The sequence below is a fragment of the Peromyscus californicus genome, unplaced genomic scaffold (genome assembly GCF_007827085.1).
Source record: "Peromyscus californicus insignis strain IS unplaced genomic scaffold, ASM782708v3 Scaffold_3__1_contigs__length_106647218, whole genome shotgun sequence".
Taxonomy (NCBI): Eukaryota; Metazoa; Chordata; class Mammalia; order Rodentia; family Cricetidae; genus Peromyscus; species Peromyscus californicus.
This window is the reverse complement of record NW_026294551.1, coordinates 42,374,572-42,398,216: the sequence shown is the minus strand read 5'-3', so window position 1 is coordinate 42,398,216 and position 23,645 is coordinate 42,374,572. Positions and strand designations below refer to the sequence as shown.

Sequence of the window (23,645 nt, the reverse complement as noted above, 5' to 3'; positions counted from 1 at the left end):
GATCAACACTAAGGGTTAAGCGTGCACAGTCGGAGAGCCCGCACCACTTTACCCTCTAAGATGGCCGCAGCGCGTCTCCACCCACATAAGGGCGGGGCCCCGCGTCACGTGTCCCGCCCCAGCTCTCGCCGCGGTGGCTGACGGGAGGTGGAGAGAGAACGAGGGTGTCGGCCATTTTGTGTCTGTTTCCTGCGGGACGCGGCGGTGGCGGTTGGTTCAGAGAAGTGGGCGATTTTTCTTCTGGTTTTCCCCGCTGCTTTTCGCCTCCTTTCTGCCTGGTCTGTAGAGTCGCGGTTATGGGTCGCAAGAAGAAGAAGCAGCTGAAGCCGTGGTGCTGGTATCCTTTGTGGGCTTGGCGTGAAGGCCGAGCGTGGGTGTCGCTTGTTGAGGACTCGGGTCTCTGAGAGGCCTGCGTTAGGCCTGTGACGGGGCACGGCCGGGCCCGCGGGCTTTGGTGGCTGGGCTAGGATTTGGGCTGGTTTCTTGTAAATTGGGGTGCCCACGGCGGGAAGGCTCCGGCGTGTGGTGGAGCTAGACTCGGTGACTCAGGGGGAGCTTGTTGGGTGTGAGTGATGGGCCTGGAGCCCCTCCTCAAGTGCAGTCGCCCCGAAGGACTCCGTTGTTTCGTTGAGGATCCCACAGAGGGACTTGAGTTTGGGGTTATATGCTAATTGACTCCCTAGAGAACTGGATTGTGAATGTTCCCAGCGGGCCCCCCCCCCCCCCCCCCCCCCCCCCGTCCCATGGCAGAGGGCTGATTTCCGCGTCCCTCTCTGGCGCCTTAATCTTCAGGAAGCTTTCGCTTAACTGGGTGGAGTTTCTAGTATCTGTTACCCAGTTTTGTAGGACTGGGAAAAAAAGCTGTTGGGAAAGGAAGCCATTTTTCTCATGTTTTCTGGAAGCGTTAACGTGTATTTTACATTCAGCTTGATTTTTATCTATTACATGTAAATAATTTGTATTAAAATAGTCGGCAAGTAGGTAAAAATCGGTCACAAATTTTGTAATAACGCTCATAGGAAAAAATCTTGTGAGGTCAGAACTCCTAGTATTATGGATTAAACATACGTGAGTTTACATTCCCTGATGGAGTAAATTAATATGGAGTGGAAGGCATTTTATGGATTGTTTAGTTGAATGTGCCCTTTGCCGTGAAGTTGATCTTAGAATATAAATATTGATGAATTCCCAATTTTGATTCTAATGTGTATCTGATGAATTCTCGTGAAATCCCCACCCTCACCCCCCTTTCAGTTTTTGCAGTGGGGAGCCGGCGTTTTCTCTGGCTGTCCTGAAACTTGCTCCATAGATACCAGGCTGCCTCTGTAGATCCGCCTGCCTCTGCCTCCCAAGTGCTGAGATTAAAGGTGTGGGCCACCACAACCCGATTTGAAATTGCTTTTTGTTTGTTTGTTTGTTTTCGAGACAGGGTTTCTCTGTGTAGCCCTGGCTGTCCTGAAACTTGCAGAGATCCTCCTGGCTCTGCCTCCTGAGTGCTGGTGATTAAAAGCGTGGGTCAGCACTGCCCGGTTTGAAATTGCTTTGTCCATTGACAAATTTTTTCTACACAGTTTCACTGTCTGACCTGGCACCCAACCACATAGAGATCTGCCCGCTTTTGCATCTCGGGCCTTGAAATCAAAGGCGTGGGGTTTGCCAGGCTAAAAGTTTTTTTTTTTATTTTTGCGATAAGGTTTCAATCAGTATGCATACCAGGCTTGCCAGGTTTGGATATATTCGTGCCACAGACTGCCTACAGATTTGTGCCACCTGTCCTGACTCAGTTTTAATAGTCTCAGACCAGGAGTACATGACATGTAATCTCTAAGTACTAAAACTAAATTATATATATATATTAAGTCCCCTTCTTTATTATTAGCTTTGTGTGTGTGTATGTGTGTATGTGTATGCATGTATGCATGCACGCATGTACACCTGGTGCTGTTGGAGGCCAGAACAGTGTTTACCCAGTAACTGTAATTACAGTTGTGAGCTGCCTTGTGGGTGTTGGGGATAGAACCTGGGTACTCTGAAAGAGCAGCAATACTCTTAACCCCTCAGCCCTTTCTGCAGCCCCTGGTTTTTGGTTTTGAGATGGACTTTCACTCTGTAGACCAGGCTAACCTCAGACTCACTGCTTTTTCCAGACAGTTTATATAACAGCTCTGGCTGTCCTGGTCCTCACTTTGTAGATCAGGCTGGCCTCAAACTCAAAGAGATCAGCCTGCCTTTGCCTCTTGGGTGCTGAGATTAAGCCACATCTTGGTTCTTTTTGTATTATTTATTTATTTATTTTGGTTTTTCAAGACGGTCCCTCTGTGTAGGCTGGTCATGAAATCACAGAAATCAACCTGCCTCTCCCAAACACTTGGATTAAAGGTTTGCGCCACCACCACCTGTCTTTCGTTACTTCATTTTAAAGTTGCCCCTATTCTCACGTTATATGAAAGGCTTTTTTGTTTTATCATTTATTTTGATCTCAGGATCTCCGTATGTATCCCTTGACTGGTCTGGAAACTCACTATTGTGGACCAGGATGGCCTCAAATTCAAAGGTTTGTCTGCCTCTGTCTACCTGAGTGCTGGTATTAAAGACAAGTACCACCATTTCTGGCTTTCTGGTTTTGTTTTGGAGTTCATTAGATGGAATATCCATAGGTTGTTCCACTCTCCTGGGCTCAAGTTTCCTGTTGCCTTAGCTTGCAAGTTGGTGGAATCCACACAACTGTGATAGGCTTGATAGATGTTTTTGTTGGCATCGGGGTCATTTCTGTGCAGTATTTTGTACCTTAATGCTTATTTACTAGGTATTGTAACAGAGATTTTGATGATGAGAAGATTCTTATACAGCACCAAAAAGCAAAGCATTTTAAATGTCATATATGCCATAAGAAATTGTACACGGGACCTGGATTAGCTATTCATTGCATGCAGGTAAGGATTTCTCTTCTGTTTAGTTTTTGTCACCTTGTGATCGGTAATCGCACAACGAAGAATCTTTAATTTGTCTTTGGGAAGTGTATCTTTATTGTTTATCACACTATGTAAATAGCCAAATCTTTAAAAATTCAAATTTGTTCTCTGTCTTTTTTGGGTGGTGGTGGTAATAATAGATATCATGTGCTAAGCAAAAGCTCTGTCATTGAACTACCTACCTAGAATCCACATCTGTTCTCTGACCACTAAGATAATTAGACTTTATTTCTTTTAGACATCAGTTTCTTGGGAGATCTAAAATGTACCATTATATTCTACTTGGAAGCACTGTTTTGTGTAATGTCCAGATTTCATGAGGATTTTTTTTTTTTTTTTTAAATTAAGTCTGGATTTGTGCTGTTTGGTGTGGGTTCTTGCAGAGGCTGGATTTTCAGGCAGCTTTGAGCTCCTATTTAGATGTCAAAATTTGAAATTGGGTCCTCTGGAGGGTGAGCAAGCACTGTTAACTTCTGAGTTCTCCAGCCTCTCGAGTTTTTTCACAGTGGAATCATGAAAGCTTTGGAATTGGTAGTTTTGCATCCTAATGTCATAAGTTTACATAAAGATTGGAGTTGTAGTTTAATGTAGTTTTTTTTTTTTTTGCCTAGTATGCTTGAGGCTCTGGATGCTACAAAAAGATCCTTTTCCTATTATCTTTACATTTAATTTATTTAAAAATACTAATTTTTAATATTGTGTTTGTATCTGATATGTGCCTGTCAGTACAGTTGGCCTTGGAGGCCAGAAGAGGGTGTCATCCCCTAGGCCTGGAGTTATAGTGGTGAGCCTTCAGATGTAGGTACTGCAAGCTAAAGTCTGGTCCTCTACAAGAACAGTATATGTCCTTAACCACTGAACCATCTTAAGCCTCATTCATTTATTGTGTGTGAGTTTGTGGGATAACTAGGAATCTCCCCCCCCCCCCTTTTTTTTTTGGAGACACGTTTCTCTGTAATAGCTCTGGCTGTCCAGGAACTCTTGATCGGGCTGGCCTTGAACTCAGAGATCCATCTGTGTCTGCCTCCCGAGTGCTGAGATTTAAAGGCTTGCACCATCACCTCCTGGTTTAGGACTCAGATTTCAGAATGCTTTGCTTGAGTAGTATGTTGTAATTATAGTGCTTTAGAATCTTAAGGAAATAGGCTCTTGAATTTGATACCTGGGCTACGGTGAAACTTTGTTTCAAAGCCTCAAAACAAAGGCTTTTAGAACCTTAGACCTATGGCTGTATGCTATAATAGCTCCTAGTTTCATGTAGATGTTTAATGAATACTAAGTTAAAGAATAGTTTTCCACATATGTTTTTTCTGTGCTCTGTAGCTACATGTGGTGTCGATGACTATTGATGGGGAGGGATAGAACATTTCCCGTTAATCACAGAAAATTCCTATGAAGGTCATTGTATTATACACTTTTTAAAAAAAATTTGGGTGCACAGCCCTCATAGAGTTCAGTTTATATTATATGAATGAAAGGGCAGTAGTTGTTTTTGTTTATTTTTTTGAGAGATAGGGTTTCACTGTATAATCCTGGCTGTTGTGGAACTCACTATGTAGACCAGGCTGGCCTCGAACTCAGATCTGCCTGGCTCTGGAATTAAAGGCATGTGCTACCAATATCTGGCTTGTTTGTTAATTCTGAATGAAAGGGATTTAAATACTGAAAGCATGCTTTTGATATTTATATGTACCTGTAGCACTGTGCTGACAGTCTAACCCTGAGCGTTTAACATCTTAGGTTTCCTTTCGCATGTTCTACCACTACTAAGCAACAGCTTTGGCCCATTTTATACTTGTTAAGAAAGGACCATTCTGGGCTGGAGAGATGGCTCAGCGGTTAAGAGCACTGGCTGTTCTTCCAGAGGTCCTGAGTTCAATTCCCAGCAACCACATGGTGGCTCACAGCCATCTGTAATGAGATCTGGCGCCCTCTTCTGGCATGTAGGCAGAACACTGTATACATAATAAATAAATCTTTACAAAAAAAGATTTAAAAAAAAAAAAAAAAAAAGAAAGGACCATTCTGTCTGGAAGGTTGAAAATAGACTGTGGAGGGGGCTGGAGAGTTGGTTCAGTGGTTAAGAGCACTGACTGCTCTTGAAGAGGACCCAGGTTCCATAACCAGCATCCATATGGCACCTCCTGCTCCAGGGAATGTGACACCCTCACACCAAAGGACTTAAAATTAAATAAATTATTTTAAAAAAATGAAAATAGACTGGAGTACAGTGAGACCAGTTAGACTTAGAGGATTAAAGGAAAGAGGCTGTGCTTTCAGAACAGCCTTAGCTGGTAATTTGATGTGAAGTCTGAGAAAAAGTGAGGAGTTAAAAATTTTAAGGTATTCTCAGCAAGAAAACTTACATCAGGGAGTCTGATATGGCTCAGTGGGTAAAGGTGCTTGCATTCAAGCCTGAAAACTGGACTGAGACCTGAGCTTGATCCCTGGAATTCATGTGGTAGGAGAGAATCTGTTCACACAAGTTGTACTCTGACCTCCATATACGTGACATGGCATTGCAAACCCCCCAAGATAGCTAAATAATAAAAAGGAAGATCACAAGGTGTTTTTTTTTTTTTTAAGCCCTAGAAGTTACTTGTTATACAGATGAGGTAAATTCAGGCTTAGAGGTCAAATGACAGGTGTTTAAAACCAGTGGTAAAAGTAGGACTTGAATACAGAAAGCTTAAAGTAGATCAGTTATTTTACTAAGTAGTCTTTTGAGTAATTTCTTTTTTTTTTTTTTTTTTTTTTTTTTTTTTTTTGGTTTTTCGAGACAGGGTTTCTCTGTGTAGCTTTGCACCTTTTCCTGGAACTCACTTGGTAGCCCAGGCTGGCCTCGAACTCACAGAGATCCACCTGGCTCTGCCTCCCGAGTGCTGGGATTAAAGGGTGCGCCACCACCGCCCGGCTGAGTAATTTCTTTTTTTCCCCTGTTGTTCTTTATATATATTTCATTAAGAAATGTTTCTTTTTCTTTTCTTTTTTTGTTTGTTTTTCGAGACAGGGTTTCTCTGTGTAGCTTTGCGCCTTTCCTGGAACTCACTTTGTAGCCCAGGCTTGCCTCGAACTCACAGAGATCCGCCTGCCTCTGCTGGGATTAAAGGCGTGCGCCACCACCGCCCGAAGAAATTTTTCTATTCAGTTTACATACCAATCACAGATTCTCCCTTTCCTCCTTCCCTCCTTCCCGGCCCCGTGCCTTCCACCCCAACTCACCCTCCTTGAGTAATTTGTAGTTCAAAAAAGACCTTCATGAATTACTTTTATCTAACAGTTTTTTTTTTTTTGTTGTTGTTGTTTTAGGTGCATAAAGAAACCATAGATGCTGTACCAAATGCAATACCTGGGAGAACAGACATAGAGTTGGAAATATACGGCATGGAAGGTATTCCAGAGAAAGATATGGATGAAAGACGGCGACTTCTTGAACAGAAAACTCAAGGTAAAGTTGGCAATGTGTTAGAATACAGCTTCACATCAAAAGTATTGCTATTTTCTTTTCTTTTTTAAATTTTTTTTAAAGATTTATTTATTATGTATACAGTGTTCTGCCTGCATGTATATCTGCAGGCCAGAAGAGGGCACCAGATCTCATTACAGATGGTTGTGAGCCACCCTATGGTTGCTGGGAATTGAACTCAGGACCTCTGGAGGAGCAGTCAGTGCTCTTAACCTCTGAGCCATCTCTCCAGCCCCAAAAGTATTGCTATTTTCAACAATTAATTTAAATTTATATTTTATTATTGTATGTGTCATGGTATTTGTGGAAGATAAGAGGGCAACTGTGCAGGTTGTTCTGGGGTCTGAACACTGCCTGGCTTGTACCTTTATACCTGCTGAGTCATCTTACTGTTCTCAGTAGATATGATAACAACTGTACACCACTGCACTCCGCTTCTAATTCTAATATTTTTTAAATATGTGTTTGGGTGCTTTGCTTGCAGATATATCTGTGATCCATTGTGTCTGATCCCCAGAAACTGGAGTTACCTGTGGCTGTGAGCTGCCTTGTGTGCTGGGTTTAAAGTTGTGGGCAATAGTACTTTAAATTTTTTTTTTTGAGTTAGCCGGGCAGTGGTGGCTCACACCTCTAATCCCAGTACTTGGGAGCCAGTGAGTTCGAGGCCAGACTGGTCTACAGAGCAAGATCCAGGACAGGCACCAAAACTACACAGAGAAACACTGTCTCGAAAAAAAGCAAAAAAAAAAAGAGTTGTTTAGGTTATTTTTTTCCCTTTTATGTGTGAAATGAATTAAAACCTTTTCTTTGCAGAGAGTCAAAAAAAGAAGCAACAAGATGATTCTGATGAATATGATGATGATGAATCCGCAGCCTCAACTTCCTTCCAGCCACAGCCTGTTCAACCTCAGCAAGGTTATATCCCACCAATGGCCCAGCCAGGACTGCCGCCAGTCCCTGGGGCACCAGGAATGCCTCCAGGTAATGGATTCCTTAAAAATTCATTTGAGGACTTTGTAATGATGTAAGTGTTACTTCCTCTAGCTTAATTTTCAATACTAATTTTGTTACTGAAACACTTTGTAGGCATACCTCCATTGATGCCAGGTGTTCCTCCCCTGATGCCAGGCATGCCTCCAGTTATGCCAGGCATGCCACCTGGGTAAGCAAACTTCCAGTTGGTTTGTGGGCTTGGGCCTTTTTTGACTTGGATGCTATGAATTGTTACTTTTTATTTTTTGCTTCTTAAAGATAATGGGCTCTATAAATCTTAAACCTTTACTAGTTAGGGGTGAGTAATGTATTTGCCTCTGAGGAAAGTAGATTTTTGGGTTTTAGGATGAATGTAGGACAACCCTCTGCTTCAGTTGCATTTGATGTGATTAAAGTGTTGGTTATTGATTTTGAGTGTCTTAGTTTTGGAACTATCAAGGATGCTCTGTAGTTGGTGAAAAGGAAACTGTAAATGATTTACCAAAGCATCAGAAACTAAAATGAAGTTGAGTTGTGTGTTGCCCATCACTTTTAGAGTTGGATGTGAAAGGTGTACAATACACTTTCCAGCTGTATTCTGAAAATCACAGTTAGATTTTGATTTTGTCATACATTTTCACAGATTGCATCATCAGAGAAAATACACCCAGTCATTTTGCGGTGAAAACATGTAAGCATCTCATTCATAATGTAATTCAGGAGGTATAATATAATCATAATGTCATTTGTGTGTGTGTTTAATGATATCTATTCAGTTGACTTAAATTTCTAATCTTCCTCACTAAAACTGTTTAAGTTTGTCAGCTAATTGACACGTCTCTTCAAAGTAGAAAATTAAAACATTTCGAAGCAAATAGACACATTAAAATAATTTTTTTCCCAGGCATGTTAGCCCACGCTTTTAATCTCAGAATTTGGGAGGCAGAAACAGGCATATCCCTTTTTTAGTATAAAGCCACCCTGGCAGGTACATAGTGGTTAGCCTTGGCTACATAGATTCTGTTCAAAAAAGGGAAAGAATTGTTTTCTAAAGTGCAGGTGCTTTCTCAAGCTATTATTAAGTAGTAAGACCCAAGATAAGAGGTACTATTTAGAAATCTATTATCTGCCATCTGCTTTGTTATAGAAGGTAATCAGATTTTCATCTAATTAGGAGTTAAATATAGAAGTTACATTTCTGATAAAAAAATCTTACATTATAGAAGTACGGGACTAATATAGTTCAGTGTTAGAGTGCATGTGTAACATGCCCCAGGCACTTGGGTTTATCCCCAGCACCAAAACCAAACCATAAGTCAAGTTCATATACCTGTAATATAATGTTTTGAAGTAAATTGGACACTGGCCGATCTTTGAAGGTGAGCTTTGTTTTGGTTTGTTTTTTTAAAGGGGGGAAACTACAAATATGGGTTATGTTTTTAAGTCATGGTTTAGTGTTAGGAAGGAAAATTCTTTGTAATCTGAGCTTATATGTTTATATTGGTGATGATTTTTCTTTGTCCCTCCCAGACAGATTTTTATATTTTTTTTCTCTTTCTTTTTCTTTTTCTTTTTTCTTTTTCCCGAGACAGTGTTGCTCTTTGTAGTTTGGGTGCCTGTCCTGGATCTTGCTTTGTAGCCCAGGCTGGCCTCGAACTCACAGAGATCTGCTTGCCTCTGCCACCCAGTGCTGGGATTAAAGGCATGTGCCACCACCGCCCGGCTCAGACAGAAATTTTTACTCCACATTGGACAACTCAAATAGAAATATCTCTATTTATTTGGTGTGCATATTTTTCAGGTGGAACAAAAGTGTTCAGTTGCACATTTGTTAAGATGGGGCCTCCTGTATATGTTCTTAGAATACTTTTGGATCTCAGAGACCTTGTTTGGCCAGTGTTTTTTGTTTTTTCGGTTTTTTTTTTTTGTTGTTGTTGTTTTTGTTTTTAAAAACGCGTTTACGGGTAAACTGAAGAGTTTCTGGTTTTAGAATGTTGATTATAATAGGAATATTGTAGTATATGGTAGATCTTTGTGGCTTGATTGATTTCAGTTCTTGAGATACTCAAGTTTTTTATCTAGTGTTTTCTAATTGCCAAAATACATTTTGTAGTTTATACTGTTAATGTTTTTTGTTTTCACTTTTTTCTTAAATTTTGCTTTTTAATAGAATGATGCCAATGGGTGGAATGATGCCACCTGGACCTGGAATACCACCTCTGATGCCTGGTATGCCACCAGGTATGAAATGTTAACAGTTTCCTTTGTAATGTGTCTGGTAGCATTTATTCCTATAAGTTTCTAATTCTCTTACATGTTGAAAGAAGTTTGCTAAGTGGAGTGGGTGTGGTTACATGTAGCCTTAACCCTGGCACTTTAATTCCAGCAGACATAGATTCCTAGAGTTCCAGACTAGCCTATACATAGTTAACTCCAGTTCAGTGGGGGTGGAGTAGAGTAAGGGGATGATGGTAGACAGACCTTTAATCCCAGCATTCAGGAGGCAGAGGCCAGCTTGGTCTACAGAGAAAGTTCCAGGACTACCTGGGCTACTACACAGAGAAACCCTGTCTCAAAAGCTCAAAAAAAAAAAAAGTTAGTTGGCTAAAACAGTGACACCAGTAAGTTTATAGTTGGGGTTTAAAGTTGTAAAAGAAGAGACAGTTTGAGAGGTGTGGTTGTTGGGAGGAACAAAGGCCATAATCATAGTTATTTTTGTTTGAACTGTTCCATTGATTGAGTTCTTTGCAAACTTTTTGTGTAGGTATGCCCCCTCCTGTTCCACGTCCTGGAATTCCTCCAATGACTCAAGCACAGGCTGTGTCAGCGCCAGGTATTCTTAATAGACCGCCTGCACCAGCAGCAGCAGTACCTGCTCCACAGCCTCCAGTTACTAAGCCTCTTTTCCCCAGTGCTGGACAGGTACGGTCAAATTCTTGAAAAGGAGTGCATTTATGTTTAAAGATAAAGTGGGCTTGTTTATTGATATCTTTGACATTGTCACAGATCAATTTCTTAAGTAAAACATTTAATATGTAACATTAAAATGTAGTCTTATCATGTGCTATGTTTATAGTTTGATTTCCTCTATTCACAGCAGAAAGGAATCATGTTATTCATAGTTGTATATTCTTTATTCTTAGCTGTAGCTAGAAATGAAAGTTGAATTTCTAAGAACTTAAGTAGACTATGTTTCTGGTCCTCTGCCTTGTTGAAGGGAGTAAAATTAGGTCAGAGCCAATGATGAAATCTCTTAAAGACTTGAGCAGGCCTGGCAGTGGTAGGTAGTTCCACGCCTTTAATCCCAGCACTCTGGAGGCAGAGGCAGACATTCAAGGCTAGCCTGGTTTATAGAACAAGTTCCAGGAGAGTCAGTACTATAATACAGGAACACAGTCTTGAAAAATTAAAACAAAACAAAACATTTTGTTTTGGTTGGGTGTGTCTGCTCATTTTAAGAGAACCATGGTAAATCACAGTGCTGCTCTTGAGTTAGAAGAGTATCATTCAATGGCTTTTTTAATCTAGTTATATTTCTTAGTATCCTTGCTTCCATCAAAAGTTTTCCAGAAGGTGAGTAGGCTAGATACATAATAGTCACATTTTTTGTGCATTTTGTTTAGAATTAAGTAGATATATTTAAAAGAAAGATGTTTTGTTTTTTAAGATCATCTCTAAGATGTTTACTCAATTTCTTACTGTTTCTGGGTGCTAAATTCTAAGTGCCTTTAAAGCATATTAACTTATTTTTGTGATGGATAGAGATTTTATTTATCTAGATGTTGAACTTTTATCAGAATCTATAGACTCCTTTTATTGTGTAGAGCATCTGCATAGAGAACTGAGTGCATCATTATTTTCATTTTATGTTATTCTTGGAATACTGCAATGTAAAACAGTAAGTTTAGAAAAGAAGCTTATGTTTAACTAGTTGTATTGATATAGAGATCATTTTTTTGAGGCATGTACTTCTACTGTTTATTGAAAATGCATTAACTCTCTGCCTCTTTAAGTGACATTTGATTGCATTACAATCTGTATTTACAAAAAATGCAATCTACACTAAGAAGTGCCACATGGCATATTTTTACCCATTTGTTCCGGAGACGGTTCATTGTTTCCTTTCTTTTATGCTACAGATGGGGACACCTGTAACAAGCTCAAGTACAGCTTCATCCAATTCAGAAAGTCTGTCTGCATCTTCTAAAGCTCTGTTTCCTAGCACAGCACAAGTACGCAGGAAGTTGCAGTTTAAAATTTTTAAAAATGGCTTTACAACTTAACCCTTTGGACCCTTTATAAAAGCTAAATCTTACAAATATATTTAGTTTTTTAGAAGTAAAACAAATACTAAAACTCAAATGGTGTTTGAAAATTTGAATTCATACTAATGAGCTCAACAAAATACTCTGAACTTCTGTGGTTCTAAAGGGTTAAAAGCATGTGAGCAGTAAATGAACTGTAGTGGCCAATGGTTATCCTGATGCATGATTAAGCTATTTTTAATTTATGCTGTTTAATGCATCACATCTTTAGGAGATCCGCACTCTGCATTTGGTTCTAAAGTTGACCTAGACATCTTAAACATTTGTATTATGAAAGTAATGTATGTTCATATTAACTTTAGAGCCTGCGCCATTAACCCTTTTGTCTATAGTGTATTCTAGCCATTACTAATTTGGAGGGTAGTGTGTTGCTATCTATAGAATACTTGCAGAGGTGGTAACATTGATGAGTCACAACTGATTACTGTTTCCTTATTTTTATGCTTACTAATGGGTTTATTATCTAAACCCTTGTATTCTGTAGTTTCAATTTTTTGAGCTGTTTGAAAGATGAATTAAAGAGTTTAGGACAGTAAAAACAGTTGCATTAAATACTATTTCATGATTCTATATAGCAAACTAGAATTAATACAAAGAATTGTAAATTAAGTTTATGGAGAGGAGGTATAAGACAGATCTGAGATATATAGTAATTTCAACCCAGTATCTTTTGATAGTCTTACAGATTGAAATTTGTGGAACATTTATCATACATTAACTTGTTTTGGGTTTCATTTGAAGTTTTCTCTATTTGATGTTATTCTTTCCCCCACCTATGTAAATTTTCTGTTATACTCAACTTTGGGTATTGACATTTATTGATAAAGGATCATTATTTTACAGGCTCAGGCAGCTGTCCAAGGACCTGTTGGTACAGATTTCAAGCCCTTAAATAGTACTCCTGCAACAACTACAGAACCCCCAAAGCCTACATTCCCTGCTTATACACAGTCTACAGCGTCAACCACTAGTACAACAAACAGTACTGCAGCAAAACCAGCAGCTTCAATTACAAGTAAGCCTGCTACACTTACAACCACCAGTGCAACCAGTAAGTTGATCCATCCAGATGAGGATATATCACTGGTAAGTTGTTTATAGGTTTTTACTAATATTGTTTGGTCAAATAGCATTGTAGCAACCTACCTATTGGAGAGGTTTTAATTTGTACTTAGATGGACTTACCTGATTTTAAAACTTAAAAGGTTTTCATTTATTTGTCTTAAGAAACCATAAAATAGTAAGAAAAGAAAGAAGGATAATTCATATTTTAGACATAAATTTGCTTGTACTCATTGACAAGAGTTGCCTGTCAGAGTCTATGGACTCTTTAAAGCCTATATAAATTAATTTTATTTGACAGAAAGTTAATATTTAGATTTGTAATTTTGTGATCTTAGCTAGCCATGCTTTAATATAAAAATAAATAGGTAAGCTTTTAAGGCATGGAGATTTTAAGTAGTAACACTGATTTGTTGGATCATAAGTAATTATTCGGGAGTAACTGTACATTTAAAATTACCAGGATTTTGGATAATTGTCTTTTTACTTGAGGAACCTTCTGCAGTCTTACATTTTACATTATTTTTATTCTCAGGAAGAAAGAAGGGCACAGTTACCAAAATATCAACGTAATCTTCCTCGACCAGGACAGACTCCAATTGGTAATCCACCAGTTGGACCAATTGGGGGCATGATGCCACCACAGCCAGGTATCCCACAGCAGCAAGGAATGAGACCTCCAATGCCACCTCATGGTACTTTTTCTTTTTCTTTTCTTTTTTGGGGCGGGGGGTGAATTTTAGATATACATATGAAAATGTTAGCTTTCTGCAAAATGTACTTACTGATTTAAAAGTACAATACACAGACCAACCTTATGTATATTTTCGTTGTTTTTTAGGTCAGTATGGTGGTCATCATCAAGGCATGCCAGGTTACCTTCCTGGCGCTATGCCACCTTATGGACAGGGACCACCAATGGTGCCCCCTTACCAAGGTGGGCCTCCTCGTCCTCCAATGGGAATGAGACCTCCTGTTATGTCGCAAGGTGGCCGTTACTGATCTTACTTCATCAAGTCTAATAGGTTTGGAGATTAAACCTTTTCTCAACTTGTGCTCTTTATATAGACAAGCTTCCGTCTATAAGGCTTCATTGTGACTTTAACAAACATTATCTTCCCACATACCAGGAACTATTGGACATTATTTGACTTGGGAGAAATTATTTGGAATAATAAAACAGGAACTTTTCCTGAAGTTGCAATTTATACTGTATGGCTTCTTTTTCATGTTTCATCTAGGTTTTTAGAAGTGAAGTATAGTAAATTTGATTCGTTAAATTGTGAAGGCGCTGGAATTACATGAACATACCATCTTAAATAAAGGCAAGTTCTGTAAGCTTACATTGCTATTTGTAAAGTTATGCCTTCACAGCATTTTCAATGCTGTTGGACTTCATGTCCCCAACCTAGCTTGGTGAGGGCTGTAACTGTTTCCAAGTACTTGTACATTGGAAGTCTGAATGTGTAACAATATTTAATGTATTTAGAGAGTTCCTCTGTTGCAGGGTTTAAGAAATCTGGCCCACTGAGGTCATGTGACTTTTCTGTACTGTTAAACTTTATTGTAATAAAATGAAGAAAAAATTTATGCCTTTTTATTCATAACCCAGCTGTGGACCACTGACTGAAAGGTTTGTACAGATGCATGCCACAGTAGATGTCCACATAATAAAATTCAATTACCAATATGGTTTTGATACATGATTGGATTCTTTAAGTTGTAGATTTTTTATCTTAGCTGCATGTTTTAACAGTATATATAGAATTGCTTTTGTTAATGTTTCCGTTGACAAACTCTTAAGACACATGAATCATTACATAATGGGTATGAAGTCTTTATGTGTCATTGTTTCACATCCTTTGGTATCAGATGTCCCTGAAATTTAAAATATAAACTTCAAAACTTCTCACTAAGGTTGTTTAGAGCCTAGTGCCAGACCCATTCATTTTCATTGATACAAGACTTTAGTTGAGTACTTTATGGACCTCAGCAGCTTTCCAGGGCCAAACTTCTAGAAGCTTAGGTGCATGCTTCTTGTGTTAATGGATCGATATATGTTAACTTTAAATGTGCCTCTATCATGGTATTGGGATGGTTAACAAATGCTTAGCAAATTTTTATTATCCTCCTTGGAGGTTTTGTTACTTGGGATTTGGGAGGTGCCCTCTGTTGCTAAAGCGAGGTGATTGAGCCTGATCCTTGGAAATTTGGAATGTTGTTGTGTCCCTATATATAGGTAATTTTATTTTAGGGGGTGACTGCTGTTGGGGATTTTGTCTTGTGAGTCTCATAGTAGCTCTTACTGATTTTGTTGACTTTTCCCCCCATCTTTTTGGTGTGTGTGTGTGCTTGGGTGGGTTTATGGAATGTTTTAAGAATCTACACAGAGTAATTACCCATATAGTGAATGCAAATTGATTTGATTTATTCTAAATATGTTGTTAAAACTTCTGAGAAAAAGCTAATAGTCATTAGTAATTTCTGTGAAGGTATTATATAGATGTGATGACAAAAAATGGTTATAATTTTGTAGGAATATGTTGAAAATATTTGACTTATCACACAGGAAAGTTAACAGGTAAAAGTCACTCTGTGGAACGAAATGTTACAAATTATTTGAAAGTTAAATGCCATTTTCAGTCTCATATTTCTGCACTGATTCATTTTTTGCTGCCTTTCCTGTAGTTACTGTTGAGGTGCAGAAAGTTACAGTGTGTAACAAAAAATCCATATATTACCAGAGATGCATTATTCTGTCAGCAGCTAAGTTATATAATATGTCCTTTCATCTGAATACCCGTGAGTCTAAAGTTTTGGAACCTCTATATATTTCTTAGGTTTGACAGCATATATTTTATACTGCCAGAGAAAACACTGTATTGAGAATATTAAAGGTTAAAAAAAGATGACAAGGTTAAATTTAGATTAAATAAAAAATACTTTCTTCTAAAACAAAATACTTTGGAAGAATTTAATGTATTGGATTATCAGAAAACTGAAGTATTGATAGAACAACAAAATTTATACAAATTTTTACACTTGCATTTGATTCAAAGAAGAACAATATATCAGGGTTTATTGTTCTCTGAAGTCTACAACTTAAGTAAAATAATCGTACGAAGATTTTTGTGTTATGCATAACATTTAATTACATATAATCTGTCCTGTGTTTTTAGCTGTATGTGGCTCAGGAGTGGTATACATTTAGTATGTTGTTGAAAGTGTAATTTTCGCATGCATCAAGGATAATTAAGCTTCTAGAAAAATACATTTTACCTAATTGCTTCTGGGGTCCATAGTGTCATTAAACCACAAGTGTAGCAAATTGAAATGATTTACCTTTAAATAATGCCATTAAAAGTGAATTTCAGCTCTCTTCACAAAAGACTGCTTTTAGTTATTTGGTATGTTCCTGTGAACACTGATAAGAACATTTAAGGAAGCACCTGTCAGCTTTGGGTCTGCCTTCCATCCACTGTGAATCAATTAAAACAAAACTGTCTGGCACTAGTTTCTATTCTATATTTTGCCACTGATAGTGAAAAGACCAACAGATGAGGGCCCACTTTTCAGTGTCTGCTGGAGTTACCACTTAATTTGACTCCTTAATATTGTAGTAATTTCATACCATTTGTTAGGGGGAGAATACCTGTTTTACTGATCAGGTTACATATTGAATTTAAACTCAGTTTAATGAATTACTTGTAGAAATCTCAAATAAGTTTTGGGCTCAGAATGCAATTGTATACAAAAAGCTGCTTTTTCTGTTGCTTGCTTGATCATTGGGACTACATTTTGATGCATGTCTTTTTAATTAATTGGGTGATGTTTTTCTAAAATTAAAATTTTCTTCTTCCTATAGCCCTGCCATAGGACAGGCTGAGGCTGAGTCTCAGTGTTGCCCTGTTCAGTCTGAGGCAAGTGGGATTTATTTTATTACTTACAGGGGCTTTCACAGCTTTATGGCTGTTGGATATTTATGTCCCCAAACTTGCAGCAAGTTTGGTGAAGGCCCCTAAATTTAATTAAACTTAGGATTTTTATATTCCTTTGGCAGAGAAGGCTCTATATTAATATTCACGTTTGACTGTGGTGTTAATCAACATAAATATTGTTTTGTTATTTAATATCTAAAGCTTTATGAACCTTAATAAATTGATCATTTTACATTCTTGATTTGGAGGCATGAAATGTTCCAAATTTTTACTTTGACCCCTAGGAAAATAATACTGGTTGTTTTCTGCTCAAACTTAAATTTAACCTCAAGGATAAGCTTAATTATTTGAAATACCACAGGATACTGGTTTGTTCTAAATCCCAAGCTTATATTGAACATCAGGGTGGTTAGGTCATCTAGAAATGCTTATGATCTTTTCTCAAATCTCACCACACTAGAGCAAATGTTAATGTAGAGCCCTGTAATGAGTGGAAAGGTGATTTGTCTGTGTTTGTGTGGTATGTATGTATGGGTGTAGACTACAGGTGTGGTATTATAAAAGGGGTTGGGTATTTCATGTCTCAATGGATAGATAACTAATTTTCAGGCAGCCAAATTGAAATCGGGTCATGTTTAGTATTGAACTGGTTTTGGAATGATTTTTTGGAAGATAATTTTCAGCTTTTACTGAACAGTGCTTTGTATAATATGCACACACCAGTAGTATATCCAATTTGTTTTCAATTAGAATTTGCTTTGATTATGGTGTTCAAAAATTGTATGTTGGGGATGGCAGAATGTAACTTCTAATTTGTTTATTCCTTACATTAGACTAGAAACAGTTTTTTTTAAAATGTCTTATTATATATACAGTGTTCTGTCTGTATGCCAGAAGAGGACACCAGATCTCATTTATAGATGGTTGTGAGCCACCATATGGTTTATGGGAATTGAACTCAGGACCTCTGGATGAGCAGCCAGTGCTCTTAACCTCTGAGCTATCTCTCCAGCCCTTAGAAACAGATTTTATAGTCTTTTTTGTTGTTTTGTGGGTTTTTTTTTGTTTGTTTGTTACTGTTATTGTTGTTTTGGGGATGGGGTTTCTCTGTGTAGCCTTGGCTGTCTAGAATTCCACTGTTTACCAGGCTCGCTTCAAACTCACAGATCTGTCCTTGCTTGCACCACCACACCTGGCTAGATTTAATACTTTTAAGAACTAGTTTTTCCATGACAATGTTCCACTGAAATCTTTTATAACTTTTAGTAAATTACAGACAGATTTATTATAGGGATTTCACTATAATTTAATCATAGGGTATTTGCTTATCTAATATGGTAAAGGCCCTGGATTTCATTCCCACCACCATTTAACAACTGTGATTGGAGATAGTTTTATCTTGTGTCCACCCCTCTCAAGTATATTGAATTGAAAGTACCTGACCCAGTTCTAAGTTAAAATTAAAATGTTATTTACTTCAATAATAGGACTGGTGGAGAGATTTAATAGATTCCTAATCAAAGATGTTCTTTGAGCTTGGCATAGTAGTTTAGGCCTGTATTCCTAACAGTTGGAAATTTGAGGTAGGAAGACTGCTGTGAGTGTGAGGTCAGCCTGGGCTACAGTGTAGACCCTGTCAGGGTGGATTGGGGTTGATAATGTCCTCTGGTGTCTCTTTGTAGTTTAGTGACCCAGAGAACCAGTAGTTTTAGGTCTCTATGGAGCCTACTAGTAAAACTTGATGAATAATGCTGACTTCACTTTAGTGAGATACAGTTTGAGTAAGCTTCTGAATGTGGGATTTGTACAACATCTGTATTGGTTAGAATTTACTACGTATGGACCCTTAATAAATCAGATAGACATTTTTAAAGGTAATATTTACCTATGTAATACTGAAATTGTGTATTAAAAAATGAAACTAATTTTCTTGTCACTTTTGGGAAATTCCTCCCAAAGGAGATTGAGTGAAGTGACTGGAATATATGAGAAAACTTTATTGAGGAAATATTCCCCTGTTCTCTATATTAGCTTTTCATGAATGAAATTGAGGGTTTCTTTTTAACCTTTCTTAATATTTTGGTTTTTTTTGTCATAAAGTCATTTTAATAATCTTGTTTTTATAGTATCTTATCATTTCTCTGTGGTAATTCTTTGTAAAATAAATGAGCGCTTTAACAATGTATATAGAGGCACATATGGTAGATGTCTGAATTAGAATAATACTGAATTTTCAAAACCAGTATCTTAAGCTCTTAGACATTCTCAATAGACCACTGTTGTGTTATTCAGGTAAAGTCATAGGAAAGAGAAAGGTTGGATTTAAACTGGCAAGAAAATGAAGTCCAGCGCTTACCGAGTGGTTTCCTTATGTTGAACTTTCAAGGTTTTGTTTGTTTTTTTGTTTGTTTATTCCTTTTAATGTTACCTGACAATTTTGTTGGGAGATAAAAGACTCTTAAATTTTTATTTAAAGGCCAGGTGTGGTGGCACATATATAATTTTGGTATTTTGGGGGATGAGATGAGACTGGGATAGTTCTGCAAGTTGGAGGCCAGCCAGTGTTAGAGTAAGACCCTGTCACAATTTTTTCCTCTGGGTGTGGTACTGCACACCTTTATTCTAAAACGAAGTGTAGAAGCTGGTGGGTCTGAGTTCAGTTTCTGCCTGGTCTGCCTGTGTGTAACTTCAGACCATCCAGTTCTACATAATGAGATGGTATCCTAAAAATTTTTTATTTCAGTAAAGCTAAGAAAATTGTTTTGAATAAGCAATATTTTTTCTCCTAAATGCTGTTCATTCTCACTTTAATATTTGCTATTCAAAAGATACTTTGACCTCCACTTCTGGACAACGATTTAAAATGAAATTAGTTTGAATGATATGAATTAATTTCCTCTAAAATCTGCTCACTTTCATTTCCAGGGGAAAATATATTTTAGTAAGAAAAATATAGTCTACCAGAATAAAGATACAAAGCCTAAAATTTAGTTTTCATTAAAGCCAATTTCAACTATTTTTGTTTAAGTAAGTTAGATACATTGAATACCGTGTAAGTAAAACTCCGTGGGTGTTAACTTTGATTAGGCTCTTGAGGCTGAATATGACAATATGTTTTTGTGTGTGCTGTCATTGTGAATAGAGTCACTGCAGAGAGGATAAATGTGTGTACACTGCCTTAAAGGATTAATTAGGCTCCAACCATTATTTTTAATGTTGCTATGATTTTTAAGATTATAGGGCAGTTTTAGTAACTTACTGTGTGGCATTTTCTAAGTCCTCTGACATTGTTACAGTATCTGGGAACTTGTAAATGTGTGTTATCTTTTGAACTTTTATTATGTTTAAAAATCTATGTCTTCACCATTTGTTAAATTTGAGGGATTGGTAACGAAATTTGTTGATTACCCTACTTGACTAAAAATGAAGAATGAAGCTGGAGGTAGCCCAGTGGCAGAGTGCGTGTTAAGCATGCATGAAGCCCTGGATTCATTCCCCAGCACCAAAAAGAAATGAAAAAGAAGAATGAAGACCTGTTTCCCCAATATAATATTCATTAATTGATACTGATTATGTTGGAAAGAAACCATTGTATGGTGGGTTTACATTTAAGAACCTTAAATAGTATTATCAATAACTATTTCTGCTGCTTTTTGTTACTTTGAAATTTTACCCTTTTATTTTGGTGAAGATCATTGACACTTTATTAAGATAGTCTGCTAATCCCGTTGGAAAATACCATTTCTACTATCTTTTCTAGGGTTGTTTAATTGCCCAAGTTGACCGAGCGAAGAATGATTACAGTTCTTACAATTTGAATCAGAAACAAGGCATCTATTTAGAGTGAACTCCCCTTTATTTGCTAGCTGGTTGATACACGTGGAGAAGTAACAAAATTTATAGTCCCCTTTTTTAAAAATTGGAGATTTAAAAAAAAGTCTTACGAAAATTAAAAGTTAGCTGAAATTGCTGTAAGATTTGTCTACATGCTAATTGAAATTTAAAGGTTATCACATTTAAATATATGCCCCCTTTTAGGGCAACCAAAATTTCCAGCATACTTCACACATAGAATACATTATTGATTGGACATTAAAGCATGTCCAGGAGATACTTCAGTGTTCTAGTTCATTATCACTCAATTTCAGTAGCCAATGTAAATTTTGTTAGATTTAGGCAAACTTTTAAAATGTACTATCAGGCTCTGAGGAAATTAAATGCACATTGACTTTTTAAAGTATGGGTTGAACTCCTCAGTTTAATACAATTTGTGTTTTTGTTAACTAGCAGCAGAATTTCAGCATTTGCTACTTACTGGTAGAGAAGAAAAATCCCACAGCCCTGCCAGTACAGGTTAGTTTAATCTGTAAGTACCTGATGTTCCTTTTTTTTTTTTTTACCCCACCCCCACCCCCAACATACTCATTTAACGCACATAAGGAGGAAAAAAACTGCTGTGCAGTTTCTTAAATGTGAGTATAAATAATAGATCCATTGGACATTCTCAAACACTCAGTTCTTGGACCGGAGTGAGTAGCTCTAGACTTGCTGACCCGAGTTATAATAAAGGTGTAATGCTGCTCTTTTATTATCTGGTGGTTCTTGAACCTTTGTAGATGCCTTTTAGACAGAAGGGAGAGGGGAAATACTTTATTTACACAGTCCATGTAGTCCACGGCTTCATGTCCAGGGTCCTTGATTAAGCTACTCCATGGTGTTTTTCAGTCAACCTTTACTTTCTACAGTGTGAATCAACATAAGACAGATTTCCTCAACTATAGCAGTGGAAAAATGGTGTACAATTATAAGCTAGGGAGTTTTACTTATACTGTTTTAAATGTAGTAATACTTATAAATAATTTGTCTCTGTAAGCTATAAATTACATTAATGGACCATGTGGGTTCATCACTGACATGGAAGCTCATTGCTCACCCAGATCCCTGCACAATTGTGTATGCTTTAATCCCAGAACTCTGCAGGCTGAGGTAGAAATGGCGTGATTTTAAGGCCAGGCTGGGCTGTGTAATGATTCCCTGACTTAAAATAAAAGTCAAATTCTTACGTAATTCTTGGAGTTTAATGAGGAAGCCATATACTTAAGATTTAACCAGTGAAAGTAAAAGTAAGTTGGATGGTGATTAGTCATTTTTCAGTTGGATCATTAGTATTTTATTCAGGACCAATATGATTTGTTTAAAATTTTAAACAGCCAGTAGTAAAAATATATTGTGAATTTTTTCCCACTTTGTATTTGATTGTAAAATGCCTGAGGGCTTAAGTTTGATTGCCTTTCACAGTTTAATCTAAGAATGGCGTAGATACAGTGGAAATGGTTTTCCTTATCTCTTTAGAGCCGCCTTTCTGGTGAGTACTGCTTTATAATTTTCATATCATGGCTTTATTTTTTTAGCCTAACTGAAACATGACAGTGATCAAAGAAGAGAGCAGTCAGAATTTTCACAGCTTGGGTAGTAATTGGATCAGATCCTTAGACCATTGACATTTCCCTATGTGCCCTATTTGGGTTCAGCCACCCCTCTCATTTTCCTAAAGGATCATATGCCCAAAAATGTTGAACACAGATTATTTCCTTTGCTGAGGAGAAATGATTGTTTTACTTAAAATTATAGATTAAAATCTAGGGACAGGAGAGATGGCTCAACAGTTTAAGGCCATGCCATAACTCCAGTTTGTGGTGGTATACACCTTTAATCCTATCACTTGAGAAGGGAGAGGCAAGTGGATCTCCAGGAGTTCAAGGACAGCCAGGGCTGTGTAGAGAAACCTTCTCTCTAAAAAAAGAAAAAGAAAAAACATGTCATGCTGGCAGTGGACCTAAGCTCAGTTCCCATTATCCGTATCAGGTGACTCACAACCACTTAGTTCCATGAGGATCTTGGACATACGTGCTCATGAGCACATACACATGCACATAATTAAGAAATACATCTTTTTAAAAAAAAACAAATCCCACTCCCTTTTTTTTAACACAGTACTTTTTTTTTTCCCCAGTGATCTTGTTTCTCACTGCATAGGTGAATGAAATAATAGAATTGTGTTCTGTTCTTGAGCAGTTTTAATCATTCTAACCCTGCATGGAAAACTTGGGGTACAAATACTGATTTCTAGCATATGTTTACCTGTGAAAATTAGCCCACAAATCCATTTATTACTGTCTTGTTTAGTCATTAGCCTGTGACAGAAGGATTTCTTTCCCTCTTGTTTTTGGCCACATTCTAGATAATGTCAGTATATTTATATATACATTCCGTTTCTGCTATGACCTTTGTGAATCAATAAAGTCGATCCTGTTGCTTTTAGTATAAACAATATTAGTTTTCTAAAATCTGGAATTCATGATGTAGGTGTGTATGGTAATGTATTCTAGATGAGCTCTCAACAAAGTCTTGAGTCTGAATTTGTGTCTTTAAGATTTAAAGTGAAATAAATTTCTAAGGAACTCTGTCCTTTCCTAGCATGGATAAGCAGACTGACAGTTGGTAAGTATGTAACTTCAAATGCATGTAGTGGTAAGGGTGAGTTGCCAAACTGTACTCCAAGACAATTAGAAGAGAACAGAAATTCCTGAATCAGTCTAGGAACTTTATATGTATATTTAATGTTTGCTCCAAATATGTGTACTCAAAATGATTAAACTGAAACACACATTACTCATTTGTCTGATTTCTTTTTGTTTGTTTTTGTGTTTTTTGTTGTTGGTGGTAGTTTTTATTTTTTGATATAGAAATTTAAGTGATGCTACTTTTATGTTTAAAACCTTTTCCTTGAGGTGTCAATACATGACTATTGTAATTACCTTAAAGACAGTTTGCTTATATGTATTCTAACAATACAACATTGACTTGGAGTTTACTTAAAACCTTCTGTTTTTCATTTCCATTTAAAAAT

At 37.4% G+C, this 23,645-nt stretch overlaps 1 protein-coding gene across 10 annotated transcripts; it reads left to right on the top strand.

The window, feature by feature from the left end:
* The first annotated feature begins 148 nt into the window (after positions 1-148).
* Positions 149-23,407, top strand: Znf207 (zinc finger protein 207). 10 transcript variants are annotated; one of them, XR_008222155.1, is made up of 14 exons: positions 150-337; positions 2,807-2,933; positions 6,282-6,420; positions 7,252-7,419; positions 7,525-7,600; positions 8,054-8,101; positions 9,581-9,651; positions 10,175-10,332; positions 11,550-11,642; positions 12,579-12,821; positions 13,333-13,492; positions 13,639-13,822; positions 16,663-16,717; positions 21,026-23,407. XR_008222155.1 is itself a non-coding variant. In XM_052755987.1 (13 exons), the coding sequence occupies exons 1-12, from the start codon at positions 297-299 to the stop codon at positions 13,797-13,799; spliced, it is 1,485 nt and encodes a 494-aa protein (XP_052611947.1). In that variant the 5' UTR covers positions 150-296; the 3' UTR covers positions 13,800-13,822; positions 16,663-23,407. The 10 variants fall into 10 exon arrangements, 6 of the variants coding, with proteins under 6 accessions (XP_052611951.1, XP_052611947.1, XP_052611948.1 ...); XR_008222154.1 differs by having other exon boundaries at positions 21,023-23,407; XR_008222157.1 differs by having other exon boundaries at positions 16,663-21,088; positions 22,034-23,407.
* The last annotated feature ends 238 nt before the right edge of the window (positions 23,408-23,645 follow it).